The sequence below is a fragment of the Dermacentor silvarum genome, chromosome 8 (assembly GCF_013339745.2).
Source record: "Dermacentor silvarum isolate Dsil-2018 chromosome 8, BIME_Dsil_1.4, whole genome shotgun sequence".
Classification (NCBI taxonomy): domain Eukaryota; kingdom Metazoa; phylum Arthropoda; class Arachnida; order Ixodida; family Ixodidae; genus Dermacentor; species Dermacentor silvarum.
In genome coordinates, this window is record NC_051161.1 from 11,815,666 (window position 1) to 11,838,621 (window position 22,956).

At 44.4% G+C, this 22,956-nt stretch overlaps 1 protein-coding gene across 1 annotated transcript in view; it reads right to left on the reverse strand.

Annotated features, from left to right (window-relative positions):
- Positions 1-950: 950 nt before the first annotated feature.
- The window catches only part of LOC119460637 (Down syndrome cell adhesion molecule-like protein 1 homolog), a 42,967-nt gene continuing 20,961 nt past the window's right edge, over positions 951-22,956 (reverse strand). The window contains exons 2-16 of the mRNA XM_037721669.2: positions 22,278-22,826; positions 19,540-19,824; positions 19,020-19,139; positions 18,230-18,397; positions 17,552-17,699; positions 17,285-17,433; positions 15,143-15,265; positions 14,749-14,913; positions 14,001-14,071; positions 12,468-12,702; positions 11,434-11,526; positions 6,895-7,080; positions 5,961-6,107; positions 4,972-5,126; positions 951-3,576 (exon numbers count right to left, since the gene is read on the reverse strand). Of these exons, the coding sequence (XP_037577597.1) occupies positions 3,439-3,576; positions 4,972-5,126; positions 5,961-6,107; positions 6,895-7,080; positions 11,434-11,526; positions 12,468-12,702; positions 14,001-14,071; positions 14,749-14,913; positions 15,143-15,265; positions 17,285-17,433; positions 17,552-17,699; positions 18,230-18,397; positions 19,020-19,139; positions 19,540-19,824; positions 22,278-22,389 (2,295 nt within the window). The 5' untranslated portion in view covers positions 22,390-22,826 and the 3' untranslated portion in view covers positions 951-3,438. The remainder of the gene's footprint in view (positions 3,577-4,971; positions 5,127-5,960; positions 6,108-6,894; positions 7,081-11,433; positions 11,527-12,467; positions 12,703-14,000; positions 14,072-14,748; positions 14,914-15,142; positions 15,266-17,284; positions 17,434-17,551; positions 17,700-18,229; positions 18,398-19,019; positions 19,140-19,539; positions 19,825-22,277; positions 22,827-22,956) is intronic.

Genomic DNA, 22,956 nt, shown 5'->3' on the forward strand with positions numbered 1-22,956 from the left:
ACGCATAAAACGCTCGGCAATTCAGCGCTCTTCTATCTGCAAATGTCCCTTCTTGACCGCTTCGATGCATAATTCGCTTTCCCGATGTACGTGTAGGGAGAGCAATCTAGACTGTTGGGATTTACCACCACGTTTCAAAACACGGCGCTGAATATCACAGAACATTGGTATTAGAAGTTATGCTGCACTCACAAATCACTACTTTGCTCGAATTGTGCAGAATCAACTGATATTTCGGAGCATTTGCAGATCTCGTGTCGAACGGCATCAAATAAAGAACTGAACGGTGCAGACTTCTATTGACCTAACGTTCAGATACATGTGCGTACTCTTTATGTCTGTGCACAAATGTATGACTACTATTATTTGCTACATTTATGGTTGAATTTGCATAAATTAGACCCTGTCGCTTAGTAGTGCCTGATTACAATCAGTCTTACGTCTAACAGCTTTAATTAGGCCTGTAAAATTAGTTTCTGGATTATCGCGTACACTAGTAGTATTCTTAAGCTCGCACAAGGCGGACCATCCTCATTGACCATTCGACAAACCATAATGCTAAGCTATACCAATATCAGCCTACTCAAATAAATGTTTAATGCACCGAAAAAAAAAAGCGGTATTTGCCGTTCCGAAATTGACTACGTGTGGTCACTGAAAAACATTAATGTGCAGAAAATGTATTTTAGACTAGGAACGGAAACAAAAGACCGAAATAATTTAATCGGTACTCTCTCGGCCGGCGTTGTGCCCCTTCCGGTGGCCGTTGCCAGGCTGCTCCTTACTTTCCCTTTCCTGTCACATGTATATATGTTTTGAAATCAAATAATAATAATAATAATAATAATAATAATAATAATAATAATAATAATAATAATAATAATAATAATAATAATAATAATAATAATAATATGTCCGAACGCAGTTATATGCCAAACATACAATGGCCAAAAGAACATTGTAATGCGACACTCACTGAGTATTTTCGCCGCACTATTCGGCTAGGCTTGCATTCTTTAGCGATCTAAGGGCGCATATTGACTTGATAGGTATGTGACCCATGGTATGTGACCCATGGCTTAAATAAGCTCCAGATGTAATATCTACTGCAACATTTTACGAATGTGCTATGACATTTAATTATCGGTACAAGAAAGTCCCTTCTCGACCACTCGACAATCACATTTTGCGAGTATCTGAAGTTTTATATAAGGCCACGGTAATACTTTTTTCCTTGAGTACCTTTATGTAACACGTTTACACCATGCAGGAACGCCAACAACGAAGCGTCCAAAGTAACTTTTTTTTTTTTTTCAAGAACCATACGAAATTGATGCCCTAATAAAAGAAAGTCATTTCTCTGCGACTTCCACAAACCACATGTAATTGTATGAAGTGTTAATGCAGAATTAAAAAAATGATTAAGAAGAGAAAGATGAAAATTGTTTCATAACGCGTGTGCCTCCCTTTAACAATTTGAGGTCAAAGAATTGGAGAACGGCGTTTTAGGATAGCTGCTGTTCTCTCATGTGCTGCAGATGGTCAAGAAAATTCAGATCATTGCCTTTATTTTACTCTGAAATAATACGCGTGTGAGCATATTGAAATATTTGTTATAAATACAAGGAAGTGAAACATTCACAAAAGCCGTAAAGAACATTCCTTTTTCATAAGTTTGCAAAATATTATTGAAGCACTGAGGTCATTGTAAAAGCTATCTAGTTAATGCCTAAAAATTACGTGTGATCATTTCGCGGATCGTATAAAAGACTAACTCTACGTTCTAAAAAAAGCATTACAAAAGGCGGTGCATCATGCAAATCTGCGAAAAAATTCGTGTACGGTTCTTTTATGGCAGCGGGAAAGATGAGATGGTAACCTTTGTTCTGCGGAAGCCCTGGCTGTTTTTGCATTTTTCATGTTAGGCAAAGGTTTAGTTGCATAAAGGTCTCACCTCAGATCGCGCCAAAAATGCAATTGCGCTCTCAATGTCTAAACTGGTGTGAAGGAGTTTTTCTGTTATTGACTGTACTAAAAATGCAGGTGGCTCATATTGAGCTCTGTGTTATACCGGTGTAACAAAGCTAAATGCAGTTCCAAAAGGTGCTAGAAAGTGACGGGCGTGTTCGGAAAGCAATTAAGCCAAAGAGAAAAGAAACACCCAGCAGTGAAGCACGACCTACACGTCGTTCTCAAAATTAGTGCACCAGACAAACGTCATACATTGGCGGCGCTCCAATGCTATTTTCTTTTTTTTTTGTGGAAGCGCTAAACGTACCAAGTTTGAGGAAATCTTGAAGGACGGGAGCACTCGACCAAACACTACAATATACATACGTTTCTCAAATATCTAAGGTATTTGCCAGACACTGGCGAACACTACATTCCCGAGAATACTGACTACACGGCAGCGTTCAAAGGTATTCCTTGCACGTCCCCAGCCTTCGCTCATAGTAAAACGCGATGGATGTTTGCAAGCCCAGTCACATCTGTCTGGAACAGGAATTTTCAATCGTACATGTGCATACCCAGTGATGTGCGCCCTGCACTTTAATTTCGTAACCCTATTTGAATGAGTAGTGACGAGTCCTCTTATGATGAATCTTAATGACGTCAGAACAATTATAGCAGAGGCTACTGAGCGGAATCTGCTCTGATCGGTTCTCCGCTATCTAGGCAACGGTTGTTTAGAGTCGCTGCCGTACCACAGGCGCCGTACGCTCTGTACTAATCTTACGAATTATTACTGTTGCCTTGCCGGCCAATTAAGACGCCACGGCTTATCCCAATCAACTGTCCTCACTATATCCACTGCACAAACAAGTGTATAAAAATTTTAATCGAAAGAAGTTTTGTGGGTATTTCGGACTATGAAATATTTCGTATCCATCAAAGTGTTGCTAACACATATCACATATTAACTTGCACTTTAAAACCTTTATCGCCCTTTTTACATAATGGTATCGTTGTTTTGAACGGTAAGCTTGTTCTGCTTTCTTGTACCGTGCTTTCTTACTGTTATGCTTCCTTACCCTGTCTAGGTCGCTGAATTTTCTGCTTGCTAGACATCCTGCTTTTGAATTTTAATAGGAGAACACGACCGCAAAAAACGCAAGTGTCACCCTAACGCGGAAAGCCTTCCAACCAGAATTCATTCCAATAACGCACCCAAACGCTAACGTTAAGTTCACTCCTGATTTTGCAAAAATTAGATCATGGATCACACGGCGCTGTCCGTACTTCACAACAGCTGCTGTTAATTTTCGTGGATAATTCTTTATTACTAATCCTTCGCTTATGTAGTTTTTATCAGTGAATGCTTCAACCAGATGTGACTGATACTGCGTCTATGGTAAAAAAATGATCCGTACAAAATCAAATGAGGGTGATTTGTTCGCGATGATATAGGCAAGCACAATATCACGAAATTATCGAAGTTCATTTTTCCGGTTCTTCAACGGGCGGCTCGTCTGGCATAGAACAGGACGGACCATCGAGCAGGAAATGGCCCGCAGGAACTCTTTGCAGCTCGCCTGGCACCTTTTTCTTGAGCAGCGTATAGCAGTCCTCCACAACCTGCAATGAGTTTGAGATGCAAGAGAACCAATGTTTAGACATCTTGATATCTTACTCGTCCTTAAAGTTTGCTTATCGCGATTTATTTAGCCGTTGAAATCTCAAGCCTATGGATCATAGTACGAGATGAGCACACTCTGCACCACGCCAGTCAGATGAGGTAGTACTGAACCTCCAAGTCAGTTCTATATGCGGGTGTTTTTTTGTTTTAATTTTTTAGATCATACACAATTTAAAAAAGATTGCCCGTGGCAGATAGCTTAGTAGTAGTCATCGAGCTGGATTACTCGTAGAGGCGGGCATTACTTACACGAGAAATTGAAATACACAAGCGGCTGAAAAACAAACATTTCTTATTTATTTATTTAATTAATTACTTTACGGCACATATAGCAATTCACGAATTTTAGCCGCTGAATTCGCAAGGTGTATCCACCTGAAACGAATTTTCAGGATGACACCAGTTTTGAGGTATTTCCCGAAGTTGGCGACAAAATACATTGGCGTGTCAGTTACTTTTGTGTTTAGATGTACAAAACGGCGTTAAAAAAAGATGAAAGGAAGCCGTACAGCACTGCATTTTCCCGTAAGGCTGACGGCGCCTGCCTCCAAACCGGTGCCTACCTCAGTATTCACCTTAAGTGGATATGGCTTGCAAACTCATGCAAACAACTCATGAATTGCAATATGTGCCATTAAGTAATTAATTACTTAGTTTACTTTGAAGTTTAATTAGCAAATGTTTGTTAATATTCGATTATTCATTTCGACTTCTCGTGCGAGTAACGTCTGCCGCTTCGAGTAATCTAGCTTAAGGACTGCAATTACGCTATCTGCCACAGGATATTTTATAATATTTTGTATAATCTAAAAAAAAATAAAAAGAAGCTCCCAGTATATGCTTTCGATGTCGTTCCCAACATTATTTGTATCATTCCTTGTGGGCTTACGATTACGTTTTTCGCACGTTAGGCGTTGTCTCGCGTCCTTAAATATCCGACAAACAACGCTTTACTTATAGGAAATAAGCTCCATAGTTTGTGGAACAGGAACCACTGTCACAATTTTCATACATGCTTTTTTTATCCTCCAAGGTTTTCAACAACCGTAATTTGCCCACGGCAGTGTTGTAAATGACCTTCATTAATCATAAAACGAAGAAGTGTATTGAATATGTCGTCGTGAATTTTATTTTGATCGACTTGTCTTTTATACTTGGTAAATCAAATATCCTGCCTACAAACAAATCATCAGAGAGCCCAAAGCTGTGGCGTCTGTCAAAGAGCGTGAGTCGTTTCTTAGATGTAGCGTATTGGTTATTTGAAAGTAACAACGTATGACACTGCACAAGCACCGGACAGAATCGCAAATAGGCAACCGAAGTGCGAGATTAACCTTAGGAGGGCATTCGACGACGTCCTCCATGTCCCAAGGGACGTCGTAGGCCTCTTCCACCCTCCTTCGAATGGTGGTCCTGGCGATGGTCGCATACTCCTGCTCCGGCCACATGTGCTTGGGAAGGGTCGCACTTTGGTAGATGATTGGGTGGTCTGAAAGCGGGGGCGACGATTACAGTCACATTGCAGTCCCCCTAGACGTTGAGCAGAAGACGTGCGCTTGCGGATTCCAAAATGACGAACGCCAGTACACAAATGCTTACATTCCTTCACCAGCGCTGTTTAAGTCGTGAAGCACTGATGTATATCGTCATCCGCAAAAACTAAATGAGCACGGATGCCATGAAGCGAGTACAGAAGCCCATGCTCACCTACACATCGAGCGGAGAGGGTGATGCGCTAAGCAACGCGCCCGAAGCTGATTATACTATCGGCGTTGCCCGGTGTGAGGCGGCGCCGCCATGACGTAATCCAATGTTCCCGCCTATTCCTCATCGGAACTGCGCTCCTCATCACCCCTTGGCTTATTTTCTTCCTCTCACTTCCCAATGTTTTCCAACTGTTTTCGGTAACAACCCATAATAACCCACAAGGCCGAGCGCTCTTGAATGGTCCGTGTAATGTTGTCGCATTAAAACACTTGTGGTTGCTGAATTTCAGATTGATACGAGCTGCATCACATATGTTGAGGGGGTTAGTAGATCAGTTGACGGACCAAATATAACTGAAAAGCTAACATTTCGGCTTGTCGGTAACGTATATTTAGAAGGGAACAGCGCAAACAAAGACCGTGGGTAGGGAAGGAACGCACGTTCCCCTTCTCTGTCCTTTGTCTGTATTCGTGTTAGCATATGCTCCTAATTCGTCGCTAGACTAGGATCAGTGCTCGCATTCACTTCACTGAAAGGCAAATAGATAAATAGCCGGCCCTAGCGAGCTGTAGTGTTGGTTATTTGCTTTTCTGTGTTCAGTTTCAACGTGGCGTACCTTTTTCCGGGGACGTGATTTTCTTGTAGAAGATCCAAGCCACAGCTATTGAGGTGAAGATTATTAGGAGGGAGGCGATCACAGGGCCAATGATTCGAGCGTTCAGAAGGTATCTGGTGCCTTCATCCGTCCTCTGTGGCAAGGGCTCTGCGGTAGCGCCAATGAACGAATTGTCACCATTTGTTAGGAAAATAGGAAGAAAGAAACTTCCGAAAAGTCGCGTTATGCCGCAAGAACCGCTTAATGCAGTTCGAAGTTAGCGCAAGTATCTTGCTTCGGAAGGAACCATCGAGTTCTACTAAAGGATGCAGTCGGACACTTGTGATGCTTTAGCCTTATCTCACTTTCCTGCAAATCAGCGAACTTTTATATTTTGTTTGTTCAATAAATTCTTCGATGTAACCATTGTGGAATAAATTTCTTATGAGTGTTGCGTGCATATTATTGCACTGTGGCGAACGGTAGGAATATTGGCATCTCAGTTATGTGTGAACTGTATCGTGCTTTTTCTCTGCTTCAAGCCTATTTGTCTAAGCTCTAACACACTGACATGGTCCAGCTTCCGAAGATGTTGGTGCACTTAATATTTTTATAGTGTACAGTAAGCTCGATGACTATATACACTCAGGTTTTGTTTTCTTGCTATTTGAAACAAATTCCAATTTAGCACAGATGCTAAATTGCGCCAGCTGGCACAGAATCCATTACAGCGTCGACATTTTCTGTTTTTTTTTTCTGTGTTAATAAGTACTTATCGCCCACTGGACATCCTTCTTGTGTTAAGGGAATGTAATCGAGAAAACGATGTCATGGATTTTTTTCGGGCAACCAGCGATAACGGCATTTGTCATCATTCAACTAGTTACGTTTTGAACGTATAAATATCTTTGAAGACAATGTGTAGCGGGCCTGTTCTAGTAAAGATGACACTCACGCTCTCCGGTGGTCTCGAAAAGCACCGGATCTGACGGATCGCCGCGGCCGTACATGTTGTATGCCGACAGGACCACCTCGTACGGCGTCATTCTGCTCAGGCTGTCCAGCGAGAGCGTGTGCGTGTGCGACGGAAAGTAGATGGAGCGCCAGTAACCGCCTCGTTCCCGGTAGTCCAGCACGTACTCTGCACGTGGAGAGGACCACACATACAGCTTAGTAGCGCAGAGAGGAGCGCTACAGAAAAAGAAAAATGACGAGAGAAAGGGGGGCAGGTCCACCAGGCTGAGCCCGGTAAGTAACACGACACAGGGACAAAGAATGAAGAAAAGGAGCTAATGCGCGCACGCACACACACGCTGAAAAGAACGATCTCAAAAAGTCTAGAAGTGGTTCTTTCGTTTCACCAAGCAGTGAGAAAACAACTAATCTGAAATCGAATGAGCGTGAATTCTCGTTTTCTATAGTCTACTGGGCTGAAGCAGGGCGAGAGGCTGAAAACTATTGTAGAGAATAACTTCCCACTTTTAGGCAGGAAGGCTTATAAAGACCGAGGCTTATGAAACCAATACTGTCGTGATGATATATGATGATATCTATTCACATCCCGTTGGGCGGCAACAAATAATTATATACATGCATTACAGTCTAGCGTTTTCTCTTAGGTGCCAAGCACCTTATATGTGCTCGGGCTGTCGGTGTCTCCTGTCGTCGTCGTTATAGTCACGGTAAGCAAGCAGTTCGTGCTCGCGCTCGCCACGCGCTCGTGCCAATGCTCCCGCGTTCGTTATCGTCTTCGTCGTCTTCCACAGCTGGCTGCGTTGCCGCTCATCATTCCAGCGTAGAATTACACTTCTCTTCTGTCGTCGTAATGGAGAGGCCGCGTTTACGGGGCTATGAGCCATTGCTTAAGGAAGCATGACCCCATTAGCGGTGCATCACTGCATGCTTCGCACGTCCCCAGGTTTCAAGTTAGTGGAGCTGCATTTCGCTTAATGGGTCATTTGACACTTACGCATAATTGTGCGGGGCGCGTTTTTACGCTACCTGCTACGAAAGGTCCAAGGAACCGTTGAGCCAGACTTAGTTCTTTTTATTATTAGCATATGCTTTGTTTGGTTGACACCCTCAATTCTTAGCGGTAACATTTTGAACTTGTCGCCGTTGTCTGAATACGAGCGCTATTTAGTAACAATGTTCAAGTTCTTGAGAAGTAGTATGTAATACTATACAGCGGACAAGAAGGGTTACGCCTTGTACCTTTTTAACACGAAAGTGTTTTATGCCGGGGTCCACCAAGACTTCACTGACGTATTTCCGTCACGGAAATACGTCAGCTTACAATGTACACGAACATAATACAAAGAAAGAAACCAGAAGAAAAAGTTCCACAAACATGCAAAATTTGGAAATCGAACCCACGACCTCTCGGTCCGCGACGATAGATCGCCGAGCGTTTAACCCATTGCGCCACAAACGCATTTGCAGAGAGCTACACAGACGCGCCTTATATATCTAACACTCCTCCGTGTACCCGCGCTCTTGCTCGGGGCGGTGCCGCCGCCTACGAGCAGAAAAGAGAAGTACTGCATTATGACACTAACGCGCACCGACAGTGAACGCTTCGGTGGTCTCAGCACTACGACGCCTCGATGCCAGCATTCGAAGGGACGCTGGCATCAAGAAGCACTACCAACGCCACCTAGGTGGCGTTCACCGTACTCAGCACAGCGGAGCGTGGCCTCCGCAATTAGCTCTGAAAATGTTTCTGAAGTTGATCGCGGAGGCTGCAATTACGACGCGCTGTACGCGCTGATTTGACTCGGTGACGATTCAGTTACGTGCTTTGTCTTGCGCGTTGTATTAGTGTGTCAGTTACGTGCTTCGTCTTTCGCGTTGTGCTAGCGTGTGCAGCGTAGTGCAGCTTCCATATGCACGACGGTTGCTCATGGTCATCGACGTTGGTAGTCGTGATGGAGGAGACGTGCCACCAGGCGTCAGCGTGGGTGCATCAACGCCTAAGGGCGCTTTAGCCACAAAACACCAATAGACATTATATATCAATGTGCAATAAACATTACACTACTTCTGTGAAGACACGTTTCACTTTCGTGTTCTATACCGATTCCTATATAAGAGGGATCAACCACATTTTTTTTCATTATTGGGGGTTTCTTAACGTGATCAGTGAACGACGGCAAGGGAGGTGAAGTTATGGCACGAATAATTTAGCGCGATCCTTCAGAACCATCATTCAATTTTCGCGTCAGGGATAGGTCTGGGGTTACTAAACTCGTGTAAATAACTGTCTCGGATAATACATGGAAATCATTGCGCACTTAGGAGACGTCCAGATAGCACCAATGGACGAGGGCTACAAAGTATATATTGTTCTGTTGCGGCACGGATAGACGTCAAGTGTGAACTCTCCTTGCGGCGTTGCATTTATTAACTTGATTGTCATTTTACAGCTGTTAAGGGAAGTTTTGCAGTAGTTTCCTTGAGGCGGTGAAGGCAGGCATGCGGCGGCTTGCTCGGTATGAAATGTCAATCAAAGAACAGCCAGCAGCGCAGCCCGCGTGGGAGCCCCGAAGTGGCAGTATCATCACCAGAACGTCGGTGAGAACGCGCAGGCGTCCTCGGTGATGAGAAATTAAAGATGGGCCAGCAAACAGACCCCTAGTACTTCCGAATGGTGCGACAACTTGCACATACAGCTTCGCTATCTGCGGTACATCAGTTGCAAAGATTGGCATATATATATATATATATATATATATATATATATATATATATATATATATATATATATGCGCAGGATTTTCTTTTTATTAGTTTAGTTTATTATTAATATTTATTTATTCATCGCTTTACATCATTGAGAAATAGAGTAGCCGAGGTACTCTCTACCTCAATATCTCCAAAGCAAGGCCTGCATAACAGAGCAGAACGTAATTTTGGACAGTGATATGCAAATCATGATTAGGTACAAGGGCGAAAGATGGAACTAAAGTTAGGATGGCCAAACATATAGCGCCGTGTTTGTCCTAAACCTCGTAGCGTCGTTTGCCATGTTCGCTGCGGTTTCAGTAATTTCCCCAGCAACCTACTTCAGGACACTCTGCGAATTATTGCGTTGTGTTCGTCGTGTCCCTGTATGAGAGGGGCCAGCTTTGAACGTGCTTTATGGAAGTAGGAATGACGTTTAACACTGCACGCTGGTTGCCATAACAGCGAAGTAAATCAATATAAAAAGGAGGGGCTGCAATATTTTCGTTGACGAGAGAAGACACGGGATAAAGCACCACACTATAATTCCAAGCTCAAAATAGGCGAATACAGAAGCTAAATGCCTGATGAAAATTTTTATGCGTGCCTGGGTATTTGGAGTGCGCCAAGCCCTAATAGCATGGCGGCTCAAGTGCGTGAGGATGAAAATCGGTGACATTAGTTCTGTTACAGATTTTGTGAAGCTGGTGGGGACCAAGGAATAAGCTTTTCTGCGTTAAACATAATGCCCATCATGGGACATGGCACGAAAGCACGGCAATAGCATAAACAAAGCAACGTATGCGCAAGGCTAGGTCAAAGGAAAAATACAAGAAGTGGAGTTGAAATAATTCACCTGGAAAAGTGGCAAAGAAGTTAGTACGCGGCCGAGAAACAATCTTTGGAAGACGTGAACGTTTATCACTGATTCATGTGTGCCATCTGTGACATGATGACGCAAGTTCCTCAAAGATTTCGACAGGGACATTATGGAAAAAGAAATCTGGCATACTTGACTCTAGGTAGCGCAATTTCCTGAATAGAAATTTTGCGAGACTGTGAACCTATATGTAACAAATTCGCGTCATACATAAACACGTCCAGTAGGTACACTTTAAACGTTATTAAACGCACGTTACAGAATGGCGTTTATGTTTTTGTTGGGATTGTATAGACTTGGAAAATTGTTACACCCCTTTGAAATTTCGCGGTATTCACTTTTGTGAAGGACTTCAATACTTCAATAAAAAGTTACTCCTACCAGTCGGCATATTTTGATCTTTCTTTTCAAATATATATTTGAAAAAAAAAGCATATATTATTCAGGAAATGCATCTGGGAATCCTGTGTCAGTCGCCACGCGGAAATTACTTTTGATCTCACAGGCAGGCTCATGACTAGGATACACGTTTACATTGTTACCTGATTATTCCTGCTAGATACGCGTGTACGGTGCCGGGGTGTGCTACCTTCTATCACATTTTTATTTATTCCGCTCATTTTCATGCAATGTAATTCCATTTGCAATGCCGCTGTTCCTACAAATAGTGTATGTATGAATAACCGTTCTGCACTAATAAAAACCTTAGGAAAATTACTTCCAAAGCATGCAATAATAACGCTGACGCAACTCAGTTGTCATTTTGACTGTAGATTTTTTTCCAGCCACATATAAAGAAAAGCGGACAAAGAAGTAAGTTTTTTTTATCGAATACTTGATAATTATGTATTTACTCGTTCTGAAGAGTCCAAAGGGAAACGATGAGCTTACGTGTTAGGCTTCTTCGTTTCTTCTCCTTTATGGTAAATGTTGCAGAGCAGCATGTGACACTGCTGACGCTGAAGACGGGTGCCACTGGGAGGTCTGGTTAAATATGGAAAAATCCACAAAAAATTTTAGGCTTGTGTCATACATAAATATTGATAGAGAGAACGTCTCGAAGGAACAACTTATTTAACATAGGGGACTGTTAATATGTGAAGCCAAGTACAACTAAAGGCCTTAGATGCAGGCTGGCAACTGCCTGCGCAAGGAGAACAAAGCCCGCCTGCCTCATAGCGGAGGGCATAACAAAGACACAGTGAAGGGTAACAAAAAATCCCAATGAGTAATAAGAAAAAACAGAAGGAGAAGAAGAAATTTCGCGTCATTGATTTGTTACTTCAGGAAGACATTCCCGAGAAAACAAAAAGAGCACACGTGACAAGTATTGAATTGATGAAGTTCGGTTGTCTTCCGTCATACGAACTCACTTCCCCGCAATTTCTAGTTACAGTGCTTGTGGGCAGGCATGCTAGTGTGCCGTTCGGCGTGTGCTTTTTCGTACGGACGTGTGCTTTAAGAATTGATAGACTTTTTGATGCTACGGCAGTATTTAATTGATCTTGTCATGGTGCGGTCCCGTAAGCTGCTTTGTTAATAAAGTATAAGCAATAAACATGAAAATTGTATCTTCAATATTTTCCCAGCTGAAAAATTGCGTCATCCTGTTTGGTAATAACAATAATTTGCTGCAACGGCATTGCTCACGAAACAAATCTACCACAATCACCACCACAATCTGAAAAAAAGAAAGCAACCTCAAATCATTGTTGCGTTAGTTCCTCGATAAAGAATCAGTGTTCCATTCGGTCATTGTAAAGACGGTATGTGTTCTAATATTTCCGGGATTCTTGCTTATAAGATTATTTAGATATAGTTCACATTCTTAATACCAACGTATTTTTCAAACTTGTAAAGTTTTGTACTGCACGAACAATGCCTTGTCGATATAAATACGGCTAGAACAAAAGCGAGATGTGTACCTTCCTCGAGTGTGGTGAAGTCCAGCTGATGAGACGATGGGCTCGGCCCAGCTGAGTTGAAGGTCTGCACGACTGCGGCGTAGCGGGTGTTCGGTCGCAATGCACGCAAGACAGCTTGGCTCGCGTCAACGCCCGTCACGGTCTGGTACGTGTAGGGCAGCATCGGGGAGTCGTAGGCTCGATGTCCGACGTGGTAACCCTGTATCTTGCCATTCTGGTGCTCTTTGGGCGGTGCCTTGGTAAACGGAAGGTGATGTTTGCAAAAGTGTATCAGTAATGATATTCACATTACAGCAGGATAGTTAGTGTGGATTCGGAACGCATTGTATATACACCAGCGTGAAGGGGCAGGTGGTGAGGATGGAAATATAGGACGAAGTTTAGTGCTCATCCTGTCTTCGCACGTGTCCTAAGATGTATCCCGTATCACTTTCTATTTGTAGCTACTTTCCCAGGAGTTAGCGCATCGACTAATTTTTTTTAAACACAGTATTTATTCCACGCAGTCTACGCTGTGAATAATGAAGACAAAAACTGTTGTTCTTTCACGTTTCACGTTTTTAAATATAGTTCACATCCTTAATAACAACGTATTTTCGAACTTGTAAAGATTTGTGCTGCACGAACTTGAGAGTGCAAATGTTCCACCCGATGGAGGAACACGGCGCTTTCCTGGCGATCCGGAAGCTTTCTGCTATGTTTTGAGCTAAAAGGATGCAGTTTCATTTAGTTAGTAAGGTTGTTTGCTGGGCGAGTTAGCTCATGTTCAATCAGGGCAAAAGTTTATGTGTAAGCAACCTCTCACTCCTCCTCACAGATAAATAGTTTGCGTTTTTCGATTGCTGACGCAAGTTCTTTCATCTCTTTAATGTTAGACTGGTTTCCTGGGTTAGCGTTCTTGGCTTTCCTTTTTGCCTTGTGCTTTTGTTTCCGGGTCAGATGGCGGGAGTTTAAGCATGCGCTGCTATATCGATGTCGGGGTCTACCATTTCAATAAATTTCAGTTGTAAGTTCAGTGCTTGTCCTGTTCAGTTCTTTTTTGTTTATTTAATGGTTCCTCCCACCCATAATTTAGTTAGTTTTACTTAGTTTTAAGCGCAAGAGTATTCGCGAGAACTTAAGGAGTGAAGTCGTGCAGTACAATTTGTTTTCATAGCTTTAGCACGAGCGTAAAACCGTCGCACAATCTGCAGAAGGTCACCGGATGAGATCGTACTGCGTGCATGGCAAAACGTTGCAGTAATCTTGCGCTAGCTGATGCACGTTCATACTTAGTGTTACTGTTTCATTCTATCTTAGAATGACTATGGTAGACGCCGATGTTTCACGCCTATGAGTTGTTAAGGAGATCACTGCCATGGTTGTCATCGATGATTGCAATAGCATCGTAGGATGAAAAACTATAACATTTCGCGCTTTATGTAAAACGCATAAAGTACGGTGCAAGAAGTTGTGTTATCGTGGCAGGAGGGTGGCAAGAATAGCACATCTGCTTGTCTATCGTTCGTAAAGCAAAGAGGCTGTAATTCTCACCTTCCACTCAATTTTGACGTGCGTGCTTCCTAACCCGACGACCCGGATGTCCAAGGGAGGTGCGGTGGGAGCTGTGTCAGCAGAAAGAAAGGCACAAGGCTTCCTTAAGCTCGGTGAAAATGAAAAAAAAAATACGTCAGGAGGATGCCTTAAGGGGTATTGAAAGTGTGCATGATAAATTCGGCAGATCTTTTGTCACTGGGTGCTTTGTAACAAAAGTACACGTTATTCATCTGGTAAGGGGTCTGCTTGAATGGTACAACAAATGTCATATAATCATTTAATGTGACCTAAATCTTGGAGAAGTGATGGATAATTGGTTACTCATGTACTAACAGTGTTATTCAGTTTCTTAGTCATGTACTGCAATCACTGCGAGCCCATGAGCTGATGTGTATAGCCTGTGCTGCCGTAGCACGTTCCATGACAACAGTCAATTTTCAAGCGTTGCGTTGATATTCTAATTTATGCAATTACAGTTATACAATTACAACTTTGCGCGATACATTTGTCTTATCTACTGCGTTCAGCAACGTTATAGAACGCACTGACTTTATTTTGCTCGTCTTGTAGCTTAACTTGTTATAATATACTTAATATCTCTCCATGGGGCACTTGCAGTATCCGACAAAGAAGCAGACAAGTAAACAAATTAATATAGAAGGGGGGAGAGGATGTCACAAAAGCAGATACGCCCGCGTGTAAGCGAGGCATAATTAACGCGTGACATCACCACTTTGCTCCTTACCTTCTTCACTCGTGGTGAAGTGAAGGGACGTAGACGGTGCACTCATTCCGACCCTGTTCTCGGACAGCAGGTAGCCACCGTAGGACGTGCCGGGAAGGAGGTCGCTGAGGTAGACCGAGGTCTCCGATCCCGATACCGTGATCAGCGTCAGCTTCCTACTTTGGGCTGCGTTGTTGCCGAGATAAAGATTACCGACGAGCCTTAGAGGAATACTACAGTTTTATTTGCTGCGCAGCTAATTATTCTCGACGTCTTTACTTGCAGTGAAGCTGCCGCTTCTTGTTTTTATATGCAGTGCAGTGTGGTCATGAAACGAGCCGACTCATTGCCGAGTGATCTAACAATGGTAGATTGTGCAGGATACCTCTAATTGCTAGTAGTATTTTCAACTCACAGTTCTCTTTCCAGAAGCGTACGTGAAACGTGGACACCTCCGAGTAGGGCGCTTGCCAGGTCAGTCGGACAGTGCGGCTTCTGATGTCCGAGATTTTGATGCTGACAGGAGGCGATGGTGGCTCTAGAGAAGACGAAAGTTTCAAAGGCTTGAGTTTGGAAAATACGAGTAAAATATAACGCCGAAAATGCTTTGCAAGTGAGAATACTGAATCAACACACGAACAGAACTGGTTGGACGACGAAACTGGCCTTTTACGTTTACATTCATTAGCCCATCAAAGGGCGGGATCATCTCGCCGAAGCCTGACGATATCGGGAGTGAAAGCGACAGCACTTCGAGAAGAAGAAATTCAGGGCTTGACTGGTCGGGAACAGGCATGATGAATAAAAAAATGTCACGGTTTCGCCCTAAGGGTGAAGCAATGAATGCTGATAGCAACACAGCAATGTCATACGAAGTAAGGTGAGCGGCTTTGGTAGCAATATGAATTGTAGTAAACATGAGCTGATTAAGTAAGCAGGTGTGCTGCGGCGTAAGTAGACCGACATGAAGAGAGACTCGATGACCACGAGAAGGCGCGTGTGAAACGGTCGTGTTGATGAGAAGCGCTGCCCGTGGGCAGCGCGTGCGAAGGGACACACCTGTAGCGCTGCACTGCCGATCCGGGCAGCATTGTATGTGTAGCGTGCGGTGGAAAATGTGGCCCGACTATTACTAACTGTGATGTGAGCGCGCACAAACAAACATGAAGCGATCACACTGAACGACTGCAGACAACGACTGTCAAAACGCTGGCAGCAAGCGCATATACGCCGCAGCGGGCGAAGGTACGTGCTGTCTATCGCTTCAACGGAATCTGAGCGGCGAATGCACAGCGCATAAAGGTCAGAGCCGTGTGGAGATAAGAGACGGTGCGAGCGAGCGACGAGCGCGGTTGTTGGCAGAGTAGAAATGCCCTCCCCCCCCCCCCCCCCCCCCCGCTCCCTCCGGCGCTCGCTTCCCGCTTCCTTGCTGGCGCGTGGAAGATTGAGTTCGTTCGCTCTCCGTGACAGCGTGCGTCACCGCACGCTTCCGCTCGGGCATATGGCGCGCGGCGAAGATTTTATCTATACGGAACCTCACGGCGACGGCGACGGCGACGCCGACGGCAGAAATCTGGTGGAAGTGTTCATATAATTGCTATCGCAATAAAAGAGAATGCCCACCAAGAACTAATAATAATAATAATAATAATAATAATAATAATAATAATAATAATAATAATAATAATAATAATAATAATAAAACATTTAGTGAAAAAATTAAAAGGACATTTAGGCTCCATACCGGAGCCTTGTTCATCTTCAAAATTTTTCACTGAGTGTTTTTACTCCTTGGTCGGCATTCACTTTATTTCACCACACTTCGGCAAGACGTGACGTTGGAATGGCTACTGTAAACCGCGCGTCGCCGAACTGACACCATTCTAGTGGACGCCGCCGCGTATATCTCAGCGGCGCTGTGATGAAAAACATGTATTTTTCGGTCTCGGGCCGGGTTCGGGCCGGTTTCGAGTCGGGCTCGGGCCGGGCTCGGGCTTAAGGTAAAGGGGTGGCGGGCCGGGCCGGGCGGGTAACGTAGATTATTTCCGGGCCCGGGCCGGGCCCGGGTCTCGCCATAAAAGTTTTGATCGGGCTCGGGCGGGCCGCCCAATGTGAAAACGGGCCCGGGCCGGGCCCGGGCCGCAAAAATCGGCCCGTGCAGTGCTCTACTGTGAAGTGACGACTTGCCACTGAGCATGACGTGCCACTTAGCCTGCCAATGTCATTTGCAAGATCTGCACCGTCACTACAGGAAATTTGAGGTCGCGCCTTACGCAAGATGACTGGCTCAGAGCAAGTGAGGAGGAAGTTGAGTATCTGGTCAAGCCAATTAGTAGCGAGCATACAAGGCCTGATCAGACACCGTACTTCTCGCTCACCGCAGTGTGGAGTATCCTTGAATGCTTATTAGAGCTGCTCACCGTCGGTATCCATTCCGTTATATTGAAAGCGGTGTCTGCCACTGTGTTAACTTAGTTAAAACAAATAATACTGCGGCATTATTTTTATTCCTTCACAATTCGCTGAATTTAGTCTTGTGTTTAGCAGTATTACATACCTAGCACGTAGAGCTTCGTGAGAGATGTCACGTTGCCGAACTTGTTGGAAACCTTGCAGACGTAAGCACCCGTGTCTGACGTCGAACTGTTCTGAATTAGGAGCTCAGAAATTACGCCACCTGGCAGGCTTCGCTCAATGATGTCGAATCTGCAGAGATAACACTGTCGATCAAATACTGTCCTTCAGTCAAAGAGTAATGTGTTTACTCAAACGTGACGAATGCCACAATCATGTGACATTATATCAATGGTAGACGCGACATTACCCTTCCCGCAGTGTCGCCTGGTATGGCCTCTGGTCCTTGAACCAGTGGACTGTCAGTGGACGGTCGCCCGTTGCTTCGCATTTCAACCGGACACTGTGACTTCTTCGGACAGTTGTCTCCTCTATGCGCTCTAAAATTCTCGGTGGCGCTGAAAAATGTAAACAATATACATGAAACTAAGCGGCTGTTATTTTTTTCTTTACCGTTATGTCAGCTTAATTGGTGCAGGACACTAGCAATAGTTTTGGGGGAAAATGAGATAAGAACGCAATAAGAAGAAAAAAATATTTGACACATATAATGTAACGGAATTCAACGGCGTTCTTAGTTAACAAACCACGGCCAGCCTTTCATGTGTGAACCGCATTATCACTAATACCGGCGCTATAAAGCAGTGTATATCAGGATCTACAGAAAGCTGACAACTGACATATATCAGATTGCGCAAACTAGAGAGAAACTATGCATGATTTTAGTCGACTGTTTCACTTCAGTAACAGAAATAAGACACGAAAGGTTACAGAAGTCATTAGTCTGCTTACACATGTATATTTTCTTTGCGCTAACGTGCACTTTCTCATGGGAAAGTGCTTCCATTAGACTCATTCACTTCCTTTTAACTTGATGTCCGCGCCACTTTGCCTAATCAAACCGCATTAAAGCATTTACCGCACTTACTGCTAATGGCGAGGCTAATGATTTTGGAAAGGCCGTTCCCGAGCCCGTTGCTGACATCACACCTGTAGTGGCCGGCATCTTCAGCTTTCACCGAACGGATCTGCAGACTTCCGTTTGGCGCCATGTTGAATCTGTCGCCCATGCGAACAAGCTCGAAGTCTCTGTCATCTGCGAGAGAAAAGGCACATGCGAGATTGACGAAATAGCCCTTCTTAAAGAGAGCGACATTTGTGTTAAAAGAAAAGCTTATTGGGATCATTGCTTTCTGTCTTTTTTTTTTTTTTTCATTCGACATTGTTCAGTGGCAGGAGCTTATTTTTTATGATTTGGATAGCCAGCCTTTCTGTGAGCTTTCTTTCCCGGGATCTGGTCATTTAATAAATAACAACGTGATGAGAACGTAATGTGGCGGGGAAGGTGTGATTTTGTAATTGCAAATGTGAAAAAAAGGCTATATTTTCAGCATTGATCTTATGTTGAACGCCTTTCTCGGCCGGGTGTGTCACTTTGTTCTCCTTCTTTCAAGACATCTTATTCATGTCACCGTTTTGAGAATTACACCTAGAACAATATGAACCTGAAGGTTGAATGTGCTGCTGCATTGTACACAGCCCAAGTATAGATGTACAGGGTGTCCAACTATTACTCCAATCCACGCAAAGTGCCTCGAGCGGCCAGTCGAGCGGCAATTTTGCGTGTATTCGCGGGCTTCTTTCACGCTCGTAAATCTTGGTGCATGATTGTTGGGAGACACTGTGGTAGCGTTGACGTAAAAGCAAATGTCTTTCACCTCTCTCCTTGCTCCACTCGACCCTTGGAACAGGGTAACCGAAGGCATTGCAGTGAATGACGATATTAGATCCAGTTGAAGCCGACGCATCTTCTGGTTCTTTGGTCCAAATGGGTTTCACTGAAAGAGACGAACGGACAAGTCAGAAGAAACGTGACGATTTTATAGTGAACGCAGTTCTCCCGTCCCGAATATACCCAGAAGATGAAACTGTCCGGCAGGAAGTTAAGAAAAAGATTAGTAAATTATTTTGCTTTTTTTTAAAAGGAGAAGTTGCAGTTATTCTCGCGGCCGTGCACTGCGTGCGACCGCAGTGCTGTTGGGGCAGGTGTGTTCATAGCAGTAATGCGAATTAGCCGACCTGATATTTTTTCTTTACTGTTAGCAAAACATTTTTCGTCTCGTGCATAGCGATCATTTGTTTTCGGATACTTTTTGTTACCACCCCGTCCCCACTGCAACCTGTCGCCTCCCCATGTTTGTAAGAGGCGCGTTTGTTTTGTTGTCCTGTTGCGCTCACCATCCACGTAGAGCTTGACAGTGTAGCTGTCCGACCCGGCCGGGTTGCGCACGGAGCAGGTGTAGTTGCCGATGTGGTCCCGTGAGATTTCGCGCACCACGAGAATGGACTTCCCCTGAAGGCTGACCACGTCCCCGAGTTTGTCCTCGGCGCGTATTTCACGGCCGTTGTGGTACCAGGCAAAGTGTACCGGTGCCGAACCTCTTTTGAGAGAGCACATTAGGTCCACACCGTCGCCGAGCTTCAGGTTTGAGTCCACGTACATCTTGTGCATCTCGGGAGCCTCTGCAACGATTGGGTAGGAAAGTGGCAGCAGACGTTGAAATTGTGGAGCTCAAGTGAAAACGTTTGCAACAGCAAAGGTAAAAATTTCGGCATATCGCCGCGAGTCTTAAACCAGTGATACTTAGTCTCTTTGGCATCAGAGGCATCTTTGTTCGCTTGCAAGCGAATGAAAGGCCCCGAAGGAAGGATTCTGAGCATAAAAACATGGCTGTGCAGGTGCTAAGATAATAGGCCTATGGAAACTAAAACGTTTTATATGTGTTATATTTGCTTATGCCAGTATGACGTTACACGCTTGACACAACTTGCAGACCACTGCCATAGAAATACGCAGGTAGCAGTTTGAAGAGGGCTATTGAAATTCTTGGTCGTCGCACGGAAGAGGTAGAGAGAAAGAAGGAAGGTGACGATGCAAGATGACGATGCGCACGCACAAGAGAACGCAAAAAATATAATTAAATGAATTATGGGGTTTTACGTGCCAAAACCACGGTCTGATTATGAGGCACGCCGTAGTGGGGGACTCCGGAAATTTGGACCACCTAGGGTTCTTTAACGTGCACCTAAATCTAAGCACACGGGTGTTTTCGCATTTCGCCCCCATCGAAATGCGGCCGCCATGGCCAGGATTCGATCCCGCGACATTGTGCATGATCAAAACATACAAGAGAAACGCAGCGAATGTGGCTCTGACACGTGTGAACATTAGTTGATCTTGCTCTTGCATATTCTGTGATGTTGATTGACTAATGAGAATTAAGAAATATGATTTTTAAATACAGTATTATCTTTCTTTTTTACTGAGCCTCGATAGAAAGGGCGGATGTATTTCTGTTTTGGAAGGGAACCGGCTGTGCACAAATCTTTGAACGCATGTTCGAAAGTTCTACTGCAGTAAGGATGATTTACGAAGTAAATCCTTTCCAGTTTCGGCAAAACATGCACGTGTTTCAATAAATGACTTCACTTAATTACTCTTTTTTAAATTCTATATGTTTGGCAGGAAGAAGATCTGTTGAGTTCCTGTTTAAAAGTTTTGCGCCTCTTATTATTCATAATGAATAAAAAGAAGGTTAACCGGCAAACACAAACTGATGAGAAAAAGTAATAAACTTGAAGTAATTGCGGTGTCACTGCGGAAAGGACTTAGTACAGTTACAGAAGCTCATGAAGCAGTGTAGTAAAGGTGATTAGATGATTTCTTGGAATTTTGAGAGTCTAGACTTCTAGGTCATTTGACTGACATTGATAAGGAATAATTCGAAAGTCCGCCGCTGTAATTCTTGTGGCGGAACTCCGGATCTGGTGTTGTGGGAGAGGTGGGAGGGGGAGCCAGGGGGTCTTTGTTATGGTGTCCACCCAAATCAATGCATTACATATTTGTGTATTATTTGGAGCAATTATGCATTCACCGCTCTGAGCGTCATGTCTGCTCCTGAACTTTCTATGTTGGCCTCATGCCAATTCTAGCGCCCACTCAATCAAGATCAGTATCTCACACTTATAAATTCAAGGTGATAAAATCTAGCATAACGCAAGACGATGAGCCATGGGCTAAATTATGTAGCGTCCTCTGTGGTATTGTAGAGAAATCTATCGGGTCTCCATTGCACGAGGAGTAAGTTTTCTTCGGTTTTATTTTTTGCAACACAGTTCTTCATTTGAGGCTCGCTGCTTAGTTTTTCATGCATGAGCAGAAATAATTTATGGTTTTGTCGCTGTTAGAGAAATTCGCTGTGGACGCAGAGTGCACGCACATCAAAGGAAAACGAGGGGGGAATAATTTCACATAGACGTTTCGGTTGCGGAGACCACGGATCGATAAAAATGGCGTCCCGTTTTAGTTTGCCGAGCAGCCACTCTTGGTCCTCACTGGGCTTGGCCGTTTGGCGTCAGTAGATTTGCCGGTAGCGTATTGCCCTCAAGTTTTGATAATTGTATACTAAGCATACAACATAACAACGTTCGCCTCAAATACCTGAAATATCAGTGAATACAAGAAAACAACCCTGCGTTTAAGCGCTTATTACGTTATTGCTTTGAAAAAAAAAAAAAACGTCGCTTTTGCTTAGTACATGGATTTGAAAAAGCGTAAGATAAGGTCATCTTCGTTGAAATCTTTACATACGCTTTCAAGTTCGGCTGTAATATTACAAAGTTGTATTAAGTTGCGATGTGTTTAATATCGACGAGTTCTGGCAAGCGTAGGACTAAAAGTGAAAGGCAATCGTCGTGCTTTCTTTGAAAAGGTCTAAGTAAACTAAGTACATTGTGAGACATGTTGTGCCACCCGTGTTACTCCTTTTGACAAAAATGCTTGGGCCAGCAGGCCTTTAGGAAGCAAGTTACGGTGAAATGAATGCTATTGATGCTGAATCACGCAGATGTGCTGTTGCAGCATCACTGTCCAATTAGTATTGTTTGATGACGTCAGCGTAGGTGAAATGACTCACCCAAAGCATGGCAGATGTCATCCAGGCCACCAGCGAGAAGCAGCACTATGGTCGCTAGCACTACCGATCGTCTTGTCACCGGCCGCACGGGTTCGCGCACCACCACACCCATGACATACACGACCGCGGATGCGGCGTCGTCGACAAACGAGCAGCACAACCCCGCAAAACCATCCAGCGAAACGCGCGCGATGCTGTGAAGCGGGAGCGGAGGATGCGTCTGCTTTCCTTTCCTTCCCGGCTTCCTTCTCTTCCCTACTTTTCGCGGGAACGATGCCTCCAAGACTGATGCCGCTGCTGCTGCTGCCGCTCCCGTCTGCGGGCTTGTTTTGGCGGAGCACCCCCCAACCTCCGGCGTGCCCTGTGGGGAAGCGTGACTCACAGGCGGTGGGATGAAAAAGCTTCACGAGAGGGAGGAGGAAGAGCGGGCTGCGTTGGCTGCTCGCGGGGGCATTCCGGGTTCGGTGGACTTCGATCCACCTCGATGGGGGGCTCGGGCTTGGCTCGGCTCGGCTCTGTTTTGGCTTAACATAGCCACGGTGATTGGACCTGCGGGCCAGAAAGCGGGAAGAGCGAATGCGGTTACGCTCGGCTCTGAAGGAAACGTATTCTGATCCCATTTCTTTTTTTTTTTTTTGCGGAATGCACGTTCGCGTGTAAAGGAAAAAAAATCACACCG